The 14,504-nt window shown below is 49.3% G+C and overlaps 1 protein-coding gene across 2 annotated transcripts in view; it reads left to right on the top strand.

Annotated features, from left to right (window-relative positions):
- Positions 1–252: 252 nt before the first annotated feature.
- MYOZ1 (myozenin 1) overlaps positions 253–14,504 on the top strand; it is a 54,753-nt gene continuing 40,501 nt past the window's right edge. Inside the window, exons 1-2 of one of the 2 annotated variants that reach the window (XM_077346066.1) lie at positions 253–455; positions 13,149–13,241. In XM_077346066.1, coding sequence (XP_077202181.1) covers positions 13,166–13,241 — 76 coding nt within the window. In that variant the 5' untranslated portion in view covers positions 253–455; positions 13,149–13,165. The remainder of the gene's footprint in view (positions 456–13,148; positions 13,242–14,504) is intronic. The other variant, XM_077346067.1, reaches the window with a different exon arrangement.

Raw genomic sequence — 14,504 nt, 5'->3', positions numbered from 1 at the left:
CATTCATAGGCCAATTTTGCCGGCTCCAGCACTCTGAGGCCACAATCGGGTGTCTGTGAAAGGAGGAGGAGACCTCTTGGTATCTGGCCCCAGGTGGAGATGGCTGCTTGGAGAGGGCAGAGGGGCACTGCCCCCCCCCCACTTACGCACACACTCCAGCCTGTGCTGGTGCCATCTGAGACTTGCACTCCGAGATCCCCTTGCCTATTAATAACCGCAGGATGCCTGAGTGAGCAGCCTCCAAGAGTCAAATTCACAGCACTCGGCATCAGCACTTGGTGTGGTGCAGACCGTGGTCAGGGGCTGTGGGGCTCTGGGAGAACCCGGAGGGGGGGGCAAGAACCCGACGAGCCTCCTGCAGAAACCGCCCAAAGGAGGAACACAGAGAGCCCGGCCTCTGCCACTGCTGCTGGAGGCTCCGTGGAGCGGCCCGTGTATGTGCCTCTGAGCCGAAGGTGAGTCTCTCCAGGGACGGCTGAGCCAGGAAAGAGAGTCTGAAAAGGAAGCCTGTTCAGAGGGAGACCAACGGCAGGAAAACTGTGCTGCATTCCATTGCATTGCAGCAGGTTGCCTGGCGGTGGGGTGGAGGAGGAGCAGGTGGCTCAGGGAAGGCAAGGGCTGGCATCTGTGGACTTCTCCCTGGGGTCCCCTTGCCCTGGAGGGTTCCCAAGCATTCTTTCCCCCTTGTGTAGTCCTACAGGCAGCACTGGTCTCCTTTTGACACTAAGGAAACAGAAGCAGAGATCCCCTGAAACCCTTGAAGCTGACATGATCCACTCCAAAGCACAAAGGGCCTTTAGCTGCTGGCCAGAATGTCCTGGGGGGCCACCAGCTCTCCCCTGTTCCTTTTCTGGGCCTTCCTAGATGCTTAGAGCAGCTCATCCCCAAAGCATTCCCTCGATGGATCACACTTTGGGGCAAGCCCACCGCCAGATTCTTTCCTACTTGTTAGTCCAAGGCATGAGCACAGTAGACTCCCTTTGAGGCCAAGACCCACTGCCTCTCCCACCATGCTGCACCCGTCTCCTTCTCTTGCCTTATCACTCCTTCTCTGCACACCTGCTGCCCCTTCGGACTCTCCATAGGTTTGGGCATGGGCTTCACAGCTCCGTTAGGAAGGAAGGAAGGAAGGAAGGAAGGAAGGAAGGAAGGAAGGAAGGAAGGAAGGAAGGAAGGAAGGAAGGAAGGAAGGAAGGAAGCTGTGATCACTGAGCCCAGGGGAGGACTCTGTTGGCTGAGCTGAGGGGAGCTCTCCTCCTGGTCAAAGCGCTGGTGGCCACAAGCGAGGCCTTCCCAGCTCTGGACTGGCCTGAAAAAGCGCAGGAGAAGTCCTCCGGGCCTCCCAGATGGCGGATGGAGGAGCTCTGCCATGGGATTGAATTGGGGATTACAGGGTGATATTTTCGCTCGTCTTAAACCAGACAACAATCCGGCTGTCCTCTGCCCTTGACCTCCAGGAATAATGAGAGGAAAGTCTTGTTTGTAATTGACACACTCCGCAAATCCTCCCGGCCTAATGCGTGAACCTCTGTGGTCCTCAGCAGGGAGGGAGAGCAGATGGCACACCCAGCAGGGCACGACTGAGCTGCCCGCGCCCAGGACTTCTCCTTGTGCTCGAAGTCGAAGGAGCACTTGGCTGTCTGGCGACCGGCTGGGCGAGCTCTCAGAGGGGATCTACCTATTTGTTCCTGGCTGGAAATGTGGCATGGGGGTGCCATACGGGGGTTTGCAAATGAGGCCGCTGTCTTTGTTCTGGAAAGAAAACTGGGCAAACAATTTGGCCTGAAGAAATCCTCCCCCCCCCCTTAGCTAGCACTCTTAAGCTGGGCAAGAGGAGAGAACAAAAGGGGGGGGGACCCACTAGCCCAGGGGTAGTCAAACTGCGGCCCTCCAGATGTCCATGGACTACAATTCCCAGAATTGTAGTCCATGGACATCTGGGAATTGTAGTCCATGGACATCTGGAGGGCCGCAGTTTGACTACCCCTGGGCTAGTCCCATTCCAAGGCAAGCTGGGGGGGGGGGGAGATTTGAAACATCCCAAGTTTAACAAACAGAAAGCAGCTTCCTTTGCCAAGCCTGACTCCCCTCCCCTTGTTCGGTATTCCTGGCATAAATTACCTTGATGTTCATAAAACAAGGGAAAGGGTTATTCCTAGGTTTTGTTTTATGGGGAACGAAAGGGCTTCTGGAATTGCAAGAGACGGTCTTCAGCGTCTAGAAAGGCCCCAGAATGTTGAGCCATGCTCTATGGACGGCAGCAAGTCTGAATTGTCTGTGTGGTCTGAATGTGGCGCATATATTGTAAATATATCCATACCTATCTGCTGTTGGAAGCATATTACGGTCCTCAGAGACAAAAGGCCAGAAAGATAGCAAAAGCAAGGGAAGCAGGAACCAGTGTTGTCCTTCATGCTGATGCTTAAAAATGAGCAGATCTGTGAGATCCAACGAGCTTTTGTGACTCTAGAGATCAGAAGCAGTAAACTGTCTACAGGAAGCGAAGGAAAGGGACCCTGCAAACAGTCTCAGTGGGGTAGTCATGCTGACCTGCAGTAGCAGAGTACCTCAGAGACCAATAAGATGTTTGAGGCAGAAGCTTTTGAGACGTCAGATATTTGGGCTCTTAACAGCTCCTACCCTGGGATCTTGTTGGTCTTGAACGTGCTTCTGGATGCAAATCTTGCTCTTCAGTCCCTGCAAATGACACCCAGTCATCAGTTAATATGGCAGCCTTTTGTATCCCAGGGAAGGGACCCAGTCCTCGAAAGAGAGTGGATATGGGGAAAGCATGTAAAATGTTGTCCAGGGATCTCCAGCAGGACTACGCGGTTAACCGCCTCTGGTATGCTGCTGCCTTCAGACCCCGGCTGCCTTGTAGGGAGCAGTGCTCTTGGGCCCGGAGGCTGGAACCAGGGACAGAGTAACACAGGAAAATGCCAGCAAGACGTTCTGGGTGCTAAATTTAGGCTGTTAGGTAAGAAAGTAAAGTTGGGACCTCCATGGTGGCTCTCTTTAAATATACTTCTCATTTCCAGATAGATACCAAGCAAAGGGTCTGCTGGGCAAAGTACTAGCAAGGACGTGTTAAAGAAGGAACAAAACAAAATTTGATGTTCACGAGGGCATCTCCTGTGAGGGAAGAAAAAACCTCAGTGGGTTTCAATAAAAGCAAAATAGAACCTCTCTTATGCCTGAACACTTGGAGAGAGAGAGAGAGAGAGAGAACTGACCAGTCTTTGCCAAGAAATGCTGTGAGAGAAAATGCTTGTTAGCACAGACTGGGTGCCGCCGTACAAACAGAGGCACCTTGCCCCTTGCATCCATCATCCGATCCTTTCTCAACATGAACTTGACTACGAAGCTTCTTGCTTTGCTTTAGAACTGATTCCAAAAGACCGTGAGCGTGCTTCCTCTGAGCCTCCAATCAGGCAGGTGATTTGGGGCAGATTCCCAAGGATTCTGCCCCACCCCAACCTTTGTAGTCTGTTTCTGTTTAACAGCACTTTTTTCAAGTATACGTTGTGACTTCCAAAGCTGGCCATGACATATTTTGTTGTGAACACCTGAAATAGCTAATTAGCTTCCCAACCCAGAGATCTGTCTTGCCTTGTGCTTCACAAATGACACCACCTTCTCTTTGTGGAGACAGCTTTGAGTAGGAAGCAATGCAGCAGGTCCAAGCTGTGAGCAAACGCAAGACAAATCCCCACTCAGCAATTAGCCTCACTGGATACTCTGGGCCAATCACTGCTCTCTGCCTACACTTGGTGAAGGAATAAAATGGGACAACCTCATGGTTTAAAACCAGAGCCTCTCACTAGATGTGATGCAGGAAAAATTCTCTGGAGGAAAATAAAACGCATACCTGCTGCCAAGTTAAATGCTGAACTTTAAGTCTTGTCTCCAAACGGAGGCATGCCAACGATCTCCTGACAGAAGAAGAAACAGAGACAGCAGCAGCCATGCTCAAATGCTACTGAGAGCTGGAGCTGAGGGGGCCAAGGGGAGAAGCTCATGCCTTGCTCCTCTGGATGGCATGGGGGGGGGGGGGTGCTTGGTGATCATCTTTCAGTTGGGACTTAGATCTGGTCCTGAGTCCCTCAAGAACAATGTAGCTGCAGAGGAAGAAAACATTTTGAAAGTATGCCTTTGTACAAATCTAGACTTTGTACAAATCTAGGCACAAATCTAGACTCACAGCACTTTGAGGTTTAAGAGAGAGAATCTTTACTGGAAAGATTATACATGAAAATATATTCATCTGCTTCAGTCTCCTTACTGAAGCAGAGTACAGAAGCTTAAAAGATAGATAGAAAGAAAACCCCTCCCCTCCCACTTTTAACTCCCACCACTGGAGATGACAACAATAGAAGTTAGAGGATTTCCACGCCTGTTAAATGTAGTGAACTGCTTACCTAATGTAGTCGTTACATTCCAGCCTCTCCATATCAGTGGTCCCCAACCTTTTTATCACCGGGGACCACTCAACGCCAGGGACCACTCACCAGGGACCACTCAATGCTGGGGACCACTCACCGGGGACCACTCAACGCCTTTTACTGAGGCCCGGTGGGGGGGAGTAGTTTACTCCTCTGCTCTCAACCACTGCCCTAGCGCTGTCTGATTGCTGTGGTAATGTTTAAACATCCCTTCAAAGATACAGACACGCCACAACAATGAAGTGTGTTGTAAAGGGCTGGGGGGAGGAGAAGGCATCCTTCGGGGCCCACCTCCAATTAGTCGAAGGACCACATGTGGTCTGCGGCCCACAGGTTGGGGATCGCTATCCATATGACATTGCCAACTTCCAGCATCTGGGCAGTAACCGGCTGGCTACATCCTCCATTTTAAAGTGCGACTTGGGGATAAAGTGGATTTAGCGCTAGCTAAGGGAGAGCAACCAGCAGGCAACAAGCATTGGGAAGGTATGGAGGCTCAAATGTGCTACGGGCGCTTGCCTTGTCCTGCCCTTGGACCCGCTTCCCTCTCCCTTGTTCCCGGGGACGGGAATGTCTTTTTTAAAAGGTCTCACATTCTGGAGCAATGAATAGGTGGACAAGCATGCAGGTGATGCCAGAAATAATTTTTCCCCAAAGTAGTAATACAAAGCATGTCTCTCTAAAGTCCCCCCCCCAATTCAGGAACGAGATTAATTTTTAAAAGTATCAAGGGTCTCGTGATCCCATAAGGGTGGCATTCAAAAAGCACTATACATCTATTATTAGATGCATAGGCGCTTAAACAGAGAAGTATGAATATTTTTTAAAAAAAATTAGCAGGCATCAAAGTACTTTTAAAACATAGAGAAAGGGGATTGGTTTCCTGGATTGATTGATAGTCAGAAGGGAGTTGCATGTAAAGCGCGTTGCTCTCTTCCATTTCCCACAGCAGTTGTGGAGGGCAAGAAGCTCAAAAAGGTGGCAGACAAGAGCGAGACAGCAAAAAGGTGAGGAGGGACTGGGAGGCGCAATAATATTAAGTGCTACGCCATTCAGCTGGCATAACACTATTGTTACTGATGTGCGGAAATGCCCTTTCTATTTTCTGTATTTTTAAAAATCTAACCCAGCAGTCTTTAGTCCGTATTCAGTACATCCATGTATTTCCTCCCCATGTGTGAGCTGCCTTGTCGAGGGCAGGGTTTCTGTCTCTGCTACCTGCCAACATCAATAATTTCTGTAGCTGCCTTCAAGCATCAGTCTGCTTGGAGGAAACTCCATTAGATGTGTAGAAGATCTGCACTGACTACAGCATACATTTAATATCAAAACCTAATTTATAAATTCTACTCCATCTTTGTTTCCATTCTTATAGTCTAAATTTCTTACTGAGACTCAAGAAAAATTACAGGATACAGGATGATCTTGACAGGCTGGAAAACTGGGCAAAAATGAATAAAATGAAATAAAATGGTGATGATTGTAAAGTTCTGCATTTAGGCAGGAAACATCAAATGCATCACTATAGAATGAGCAAGACTTGTCTTGCCAGTAGTACGTGTGAAAAGGACCTGGGGGTCTTCGTAGATCAGACACTGAGCATGAGTCAGCAGTGTGACTGGATAGCTAAAAACTTCACTTGGAGTACTGTGTTTAGTTTTGGGCACCACGACTGAAGAAAGATGTAGAGAAACTGGAGTCCAGAGGAGGGTTACAAAGATGGTGAGGGGTTTGGAGACCAAATTATATGAGGAAAGGCTAAGGGAGCTTGGTCTGTTTAGCCTGGAGAGAAGGCAACTAAGAGGTGATATAATTATCTTCAAATACTTGAGGGGCTGTCATGTAGAACAGTGGTCCCCAACCCCCGGTCCGGGGACCGGTACCGTGAATCAGTACCGTGAATCAGTTGGTACCGGGCCGCGGCTCCTCCTCGTCCTCCTCCCCGGCTGCTGCCTCGGGGGCTGCCCTGCTATTCTACAAATCGGCTCACCTCTGGCGCTCTCCAGCAGCCGCCATGGCTGGGGCTCACCCTTGGCGTGGCACTGTGCAGCTGCTGATGGCAGCACCCCCCAGCGGATGGCAAGAAGTCAGGGGCACCAGTGGGAAAGCATGTGGAGCAGGGGCTCAGGTGACAGCGACATCCCTCGACAAAAGACTACCCCCCCCCACCAGGCCTCAGTAAAATTGTCAAGTGTTGACCGGTCCCCGGTGATAAAAAGGTTGGGGACCACTGACATAGAGGATGGAGCAGAGTTATTTTCTGTTGTCCCAAAGGGTCAGGCCAGAACCAATGGGATGAAATTAATTCAAAAGAATTTTTGGCTAAACATCCGGAAGAAGTTCCTGACAGTTAGAGAGGTTCCTCAGCGGAACAGGCTTCCTCGGGAGGTGGTGGGTTCCTCTTTGGAGATTTTTAATCAGAGGCCAGATAGCCATCTGACAGAAATGCTGATTCTGAGAACTTGGACAGATTGTGAGTGGGAGGGCAGAAGGTATTGGTTCTGAGCTTGGCTCTTGTGACCCTTTCTTGCATGCCCCTATATTTAAACAATCTTCCAGGCTTTCTGCAGACTACAAGAGGCCATCCCTCCATTTGGGGGAAAGGCCAACCTCACTGTTATTATTTGCAGATGACACCATCATCATGTCTAGGTCACGTATGAGTCTTCAACGGCATCTTTGTGGTTTCATGGATTATTGCCACAGCAATAATTGGAAATTAACTTTGAAAAAACTAAGATCTTAGTTTTTGCAAAAACCCGATATAAATATTCATGGAAGATTGATGGGCACTGTATTGCACGAGTGTACCATTTCACAAGTGTACCACCTTGGCCTCAACCTGTCCTTCAACAATGAATGGGTCTATCACAGAAAGCAGACTGCTAAACTATGGAAACATCTCTAGCCCAGCTGACCAAATTCTATCATCAAAAGGGGAATAAAAGCATTCCGGCTGTGTTAAAAATTTCCCTCATGGAATTCATTCCACAAACACTATATGGCAGGGGTAGTCAAACTGCGGCCCTCCAGATGTCCATGGACTACAATTCCCAGAAGCCCCTGCCAGCAGGGCTTCTGGGAATTGTAGTCCATGGACATCTGGAGGGCCGCAGTTTGACTACCCCTGCTATATGGCATTCCAGTCTGGATCTCTGGCTTTAACCATTAATTGGAGTCTCTCCATCCCATGTTTTTACTTGAGGCACCTAAAAGTGTCTCTAACGGAACCATCCTGACTGAATAAGGTCAGCGACACTTGGCCTTAAAAGCTTGGCTGGTGACCTTTAAATATTGGCTGAGACTCCACTGCTTGCTGCCTGCCTCATATATTTCCACGTAGAACAATAAAATTTTCCTTAAACTGGAAAATACTGAGCCAGCCATTGTGTAGCTTCTGGGTCTGAGTGGAAAAGGCAATTTTGCATAGGCTTGAGAAGATTGAAATGCAAATACTGTCTCCCACCCCAACTGATACTGCTCCCCTCAGTTCTCGAACATCTCATCTCATCTAAATAAAAACCTTTACCAGCATATTTATAGTAGCCAGAGGGCCTTTCTTCTTTCATGAGTTAACTCCTTTCCCTCAAGTATGTCCTGGGGAAGATTTCACCAAATACTGCCCCTTAAAAACTCTGTCTACATGGTTGTCAAGTCCCGGACACACAATTATATATTGTTTTGGAGTGTCCAGTCTGTCCCCCGCCCCCCCCCCCATGAGGTCTAATTCAGCCCTGTTTGATGGATCTAAACTCCAATACAGTTCTCAGTCCCTTATCATTAAATCTAGGCTTTCAGAAAAGGATCCTATTAAGCTTGCCAGGGTAGCCGATCCTCTTAGGCAGCGGTCCCCAACCCCTGGTTTGAAGACCGGGACCGGTCGCTGGATCAGTCGGTACCGGGCGGGACTCCTCCTCGTCCTCCTCCCCGGCTGCTGCCTCGGGGGCTGCCCTGCCATTCTGCCACTGGCTCACCTCTGGTGCTCTCTGGCGGCCGCCACGGCACTGCTGCTGGCAGTGGCCCCCAGTGGTCAGTGGGAAGTCAGAAGTGCCGGCAGGAAAATAAGCAGAGCAGGAGCTCAGACGGTGGCGACATCCCTCGGCAAAAGACTCCCCCCCCCCGGGCTTCAGTAAAATTGTCAGCCGTTGACCGGTCCCCGGTGGTAAAAAGGTTGGGGACCACTGCTCTTAGGAACATGCTCTGAATAAATAACCGCTGTTTGTTAACGCAGAAACTTAGCCTTGTTTATTTTTATATATTTGTTTTCTTTGGATTGTGATTTTTGTATGCCAATAAAGTTTTCTGAATCTGCGTCTTGTATGCCCAGGGAAATGCTGATTACCACTGTGGGGTCAGAAGGCAAATTTCCTCCAGACCAGACTGACCAGGGTTTCTGGGGGGGGTTTGTTTGGGGGGGGGGGCTCATCTGGACATAAAATTGGGATCCCTGTGGGGGGGCAGGTAGTTGTGACTAAATTGTATATGTAATAGTTGGTGACATCTTTTTCAGTGTATCTGAAGAAGTGTGCATGCCCGCAAACATTTTATTGTTGTTGTTAGGTGCGAAGTCATGTCCGACCCATCGCGACCCCATGGACAAGGATCCTCCAGGCCTTCCTGTCCTCTATCATTCCCCAGAGTCCATTAAAGTTTGCACCTAGTGCTTCAGTGACTCCATCCAGCCACCTCATTCTCTGTCGTCCCCTTCTTCTTTTGCCCTCGATCGCTCCCAGCATTAGGCTCTTCTCCAGGGAGTCCTTCCTTCTCATGAGGTGGCCAAAGTATTTGAGTTTCATCTTCAGGATCTGGCCTTCTAAGCAGCAGTCAGGGAGCAGTCGTCTTCTCTAGGACTGACCGGTCACAAACATTTATACCTCGAATAAAACTTTGTTGGACTTAATGGTGCTACTGAACTCAAAATGTGTTCTAAAGCAAAAATATTAGTTTGAACTGCAGCGGCTGGAAGGCAGACAAGAGCTGAGATGCTTTACAGACAGATTTCATACACAGCATTCAGTTTCCTTCGTCAGATGCATGAAGCTAAGTGAAGAGGCAGCAGTGTCCATGTCACATGTAGAGGCAGCTGTCAGGCTAATCTGCAAATGAAGCTTGCAAGCCTAATGACAGGAATCAGTGGAGGAAATTAATCTGTAACCCAGGCTGCAACTTTATGCTTGAATTGCAACTAAAATCTGATTGATGGAGCTGGCCAATAATGGCCAGGGTGAATTCGTCACCCTATAATGATCACCTTGGATGGACTTTGTCTCTGAAGCATCTGGCGCTGGCTGTGCCATTTGCAGAGAACATCACTATTTTGGGGAGAAACTTTTTCAGCTGCGAAAAGAGGCAGTCTGGGGGGGGGGAGGCGGCATGATAGAGGTTTATAGGCCTACACACAGGGTCGAGTGGGCAAAGAATGACTATTTGAGGGCATCCAATGTAGTCGGTATTCAATAGATTCAGAAAATACTTCTTTACTCAACAAGAGTATTGAAATAGGCAGTGACTCGCCAAAGGATACAGCGATGGCCACAGGCATAGAAGACTTTCAGAGAGGACCAGAGAGCTTAATGGAGAATAAATAGGTCTATCAGTCAGTCAGTCAGTCAGTCAGTCAGTAACCTTTTATTGGCATAAACGGTCTATCAGTTCCTACTAGCTACGGTGCCTAAAGGGAACCTCCACCTTCAGAGGCAGTGACCCCCTGAATGCTATTGCAGGAGGCAACATCACCCTCTGTGCCCTACTACTGGACCTCCAGAGGAACTGGCTGGCCACTGGTGAAGCAGTCTGCAGGATTCGGTGGATGACTGGCCTGATCCAGCACGGCTCTTATTTCGCCAGGTCATCATCCTGGAAGCAATACAAATTGGTTGGAAATTTTAGGGTTGGGTTCTTTGGCGCCCAAAGCAGCCGGTCTCTCCTAGCGCAGCCAGTGCCGCACCGTGGGGGGGGGCGCGAGCATCAGCGCGCCGGTGGCCACACATCCGCATCAGCGCGCTGGCGTGGCGCACATCCGCCGGCACGCTGACGTCTGTGCCTCCCCTCTCCCACCATGGCACGGCACTGGCTGCGCCGGGAGAGGCCGGCCGCCGAAGCGCCCACCCCTAGTTGGAATAGCTCAGTGGTGAGAGAAGACCAACACCTGTAGTCCACTCTGTTTTCCAACTAGTTTACACGTGTGTGAAGGGGGAATAGGCCAAGGTACATTTATGATTGGAGAGAGAGAAATCCCAGATAGCAGGCCCTGGCACACATGACCTGTTCCTCCTGCGTCATCTGTGCACCGAAACAGGATCTCTTATTGCTTCCCCTGGGATGTGCCCAAGAACCCTGCCCAGCACTGTGATGTCAGGGGCACACCTGCCTTGCGTCCTGGGAGAGAGTGCTTGGCACAGTCCTCCTGTCATTGTGCAGGACCAAGGCAAGGCAGGGGTAGTCAAACTGCGGCCCTCCAGATGTCCATGGACTACAATTCCCAGGAGCCCCTGCCAGCGAATGCTGGCAGGGGGCTCCTGGGAATTGTAGTCCATGGACATCTGGAGGGCCGCAGTTTGATTACCCCTGGCATAGAGTTTCCAGTTCCAGTAAGTGCGGTTGGAAACAGCATGAAAATACATGTCATATCCTGGTCACAGAAAACGGGAGGTGCCCAGGGACGCAGAGAGTCATGCCCCAGTAAATCATCTGAACAGACCTTAGCGTGCAGGAGTCTGTGATCCCCCATCCCCCAAGCAGCAGGATCTGCTATCCAGCACCCTTTGGTTTGTTCTCTTTTCCAGTTTTTAACACTACAAAATACTTACGATATAACAGCATTTGTGACTTGTGCGAGTACTTGGGTGGAGATGGGGCTGTGTTGCTTTTAATTACTTTTTTAACAACTGGGAAAGTGTCTGCTATTAATCACATTTTATTGCCCATATGTTTTTGTAAATGACATTTGAACCCAAAGGACTGATTTGCTTTTCTAGCAAAGAATTCTCATACTGCATATTTGGACTTATTTGGATGTTTACTAATTTGCTACTAATTTACTTTCTCCTTATATCTGTACTCTTATGATCTCTGTTCCATTGTCTGAGGAAGTGTGCCTGCACATCGAAGCTCACGTCTTGAATAACTCTTTGTTGGTCTTAAAGGTGCCCCTGGACTCTGATTTTGTTGTGCTACTTCAGACACACCTGAATCTAGCATTTTATAGTATGGGACAAAAAGCTCTAGAGTTCTATGCCATACTTTGGCACATTCCTATAAACTCGGGATGCCAGCCTCCAGGTGCTCATAACCCAGGCGAGAAATGCAGGAGTTGTGAATATTGCAATTTTAAAGCAGTATTTGGAGAATCACATAAAGTGGATTCCCCAATCTATGTAGTGTGAGCTACAGGAGAGCACTCAGCAAGCCACATGCTAAGGAAATGTATGGAGGCGAAGAAGCGCTATCTCCGCCTCCAATGTCCCACCCTTGCACTCACCTCCCTCTACCTTCTCCCGGAGATGGGTTTTTTTTTTTTAGAGCAAACTGTCTGGAGCAATGAATAGGCATTCAATCATGCAGGCAAAGCCAAAAATAATTTTTCCCAAAGTTGATGCACAAAACATGCCTCTCTAAAGGTCCCCCCCCCCAAAAAAAAATAAATTAGGAACAAGATTAATTTTTAAAAGATTCAAGGCTTGTGATTCCATAAGGGGTGGAATTATAAAAAGCACTTTTCATCTATGATTAGATGCATAGGCGTTTCAATGGAGAAGTTTTATTCTTAAAAAAGTAGCGGGCATTGCGGGCCCTTTAAAACATTGCAAAAGGCGTTAGGCAGCCTGGCTTGATTGACAGGCGGAAGAGTTACATGTAAAACGTGTTGCTCTCTTCCGCCATTTCAAGCAGCGCATGCAGAGCGTAAGAAGCACAAGAAGGCAGCTGATGAAAGCGAGAGAGCCAGAAGGTGAGGAATGGCCGAAGGCACAATAATTTGTAGGGCTACGCCATTTCACTGGGGACATCTAGTCCAACCCCCTCCACTGTGTAGGATACTCACAACCCTATCGCTCATCCACTGTAACCTGCAGCCCCCTTGAACCTTCACAGAATCAGCCTCTCCGTCACATGGCTATCTAGCCTCTGTTTAAAAATCTCCAAAGATGGAGAACCCACCACGTCCCGAGGAAGCCTGTTCCACACAGAAACCGCTCTAGATGAAGTGAAGCGATCGTGCAGAATAGGGTTGGGAAGTATAGCTGTGGACATGCCCACCCGGGGCCCCTCCCCTTCACTCCCTCTCCAGGCCCATCTTTGGCCATTTGGAGGCGGGGCAGTCAACCTAACCATACATGGTCATATCGCCCGATAAATGTTTAACAAATTTAAAAAATATATAAAAACTTAATTACCTCCCACCCATCCAGAAACCCCTTCCAGGGATGTAAGGAAGCCCCAGGGCTTCACGAAACCCTCGCTGAGAAAGCCGGCCTAGCAATGGGGAAGCGCTGGCGTAGCTGCCCCTCTTAGGCAAGGGCCCTTTGTACTGGCGGCAAGGACAGAGGGACTTGGGGAGAGGAAGGTCGATTGGCGAGTCTTCTATGTATCAAGAGGTCATAGTGCGGGAAGGTATGGGATGGAAATGTGTCTGCCCCTTTTGGAAGAGGCAGGCAGTGGCTTCATATGTGAATAGGCACTTACTTCCACTCTTCCATTCTCACACAGAAAATCCCTTGCACAGCATGCCTCTTGCAGGAACCCCGGCTCCCAACAGGAAGAGAAAGCCAACTAAGCTCATTTTAGAACTAACGCAAGAAGGTAAGACGCAGTCACGCATGCGTGCTTGCATGCATACATGCATAGAGAGGTGTCTGCACACATCTATCTCAGCAGTCCCTCTCCTGCATGTCTGTCTTGTCTGCAGATGGTCGCACAGAGGACAGGCAGTAAGCCTTCTCCCAGGGAGGGGAGGTGGCCGCCTAAAACCCTGGGAAGGCCTAGAACCCCAGACTGAGAAAAGGGAGCACCCAAGAAAAGAGCCACAGAAGGAGGAAGGCGGACTTCTGACACTGAGAGCGAAGGCAGGAACTGTGGAGGGTGGGAGGTAACCTGTTCCTCTGATCCTGAGAACTGACCAGATGAGGCCCAAGGCATGGCTTGTAGAAGAAGTTCCATCCCATTGTTCCCCCTCACCCCTGCACCCCTCCCACCTGGGCCTTGGCAAGGGTTGTTCAGGAGGCTGGGAAGGGGCTGCAGGAATGGAAAGCAACCCACAAAGACTCTGCACTTTGTCCACAGACGGTCAGGCCCATGTCTGTTGACAGCCACAAAGCAGAGGATGTGGCCACACAGAGAGTCTTTAGCTCCTTGAGCCATTTGGTGCAGGAACGCACACAAATGTACCACTCAGTTGCAGCAACCCACAAAAGGACTGTTTCTGCACTTACTTTGATCCATTGTGGATCCTGCTGAATTCAGATTAATTTGAACCCAGGTCTGCCTCTACCCCCCCCCCCAACTGAAACAGAAACTGTTCTGCACTTGATTGGGGAAGCTCAGAGCAGGGAGGGGAGCCAAGCGCAGCAGGAGTCTCTTTCTTTTCGAGAGCGCAGTCATTTTAAGGGAAGCCTTGCAACTGGGAACCAGGAAGTCCTTGAACTGATGCCCTGGCCAATCAGGGAAGACTGCTTTGCTACAAAGCATGGAGAAGGGAGTTAATTCGCAAAAAGCAGAAATCTGTACACTTACTGATGACGATTTTTCAAATATCAAGGGTTATATCCACTTCTGGATATTGTGGGGGAAAGGTAGGGTCACTCTGGATCAATCATGCATATTGCAGAGGGAAAATTTAACGCATCCAAAATCATAGAATCATAGAATCATAGAATCATAGAATCATAGAATCATAGAATCATAGAGTTGGAAGGGGCCATACAGGCCATCTAGTCCAACCCCCTGCTCAACGCAGGATCAGCCCAAAGCATCCTAAAGCATCCAAGAAAAGTGTGTATCCAACCTTTGCTTGAAGACTGCCAGTGAGGGGGAGCTCAACACCTCCTTAAGCACCTATTCTACTGC

This window comes from Paroedura picta, chromosome 7, assembly GCF_049243985.1.
Source record: "Paroedura picta isolate Pp20150507F chromosome 7, Ppicta_v3.0, whole genome shotgun sequence".
In the NCBI taxonomy this organism is placed as follows: Eukaryota; Metazoa; Chordata; class Lepidosauria; order Squamata; family Gekkonidae; genus Paroedura; species Paroedura picta.
Note: the sequence above shows the minus strand (reverse complement) of the source record. Positions and strands in the feature narration are given on the sequence as shown.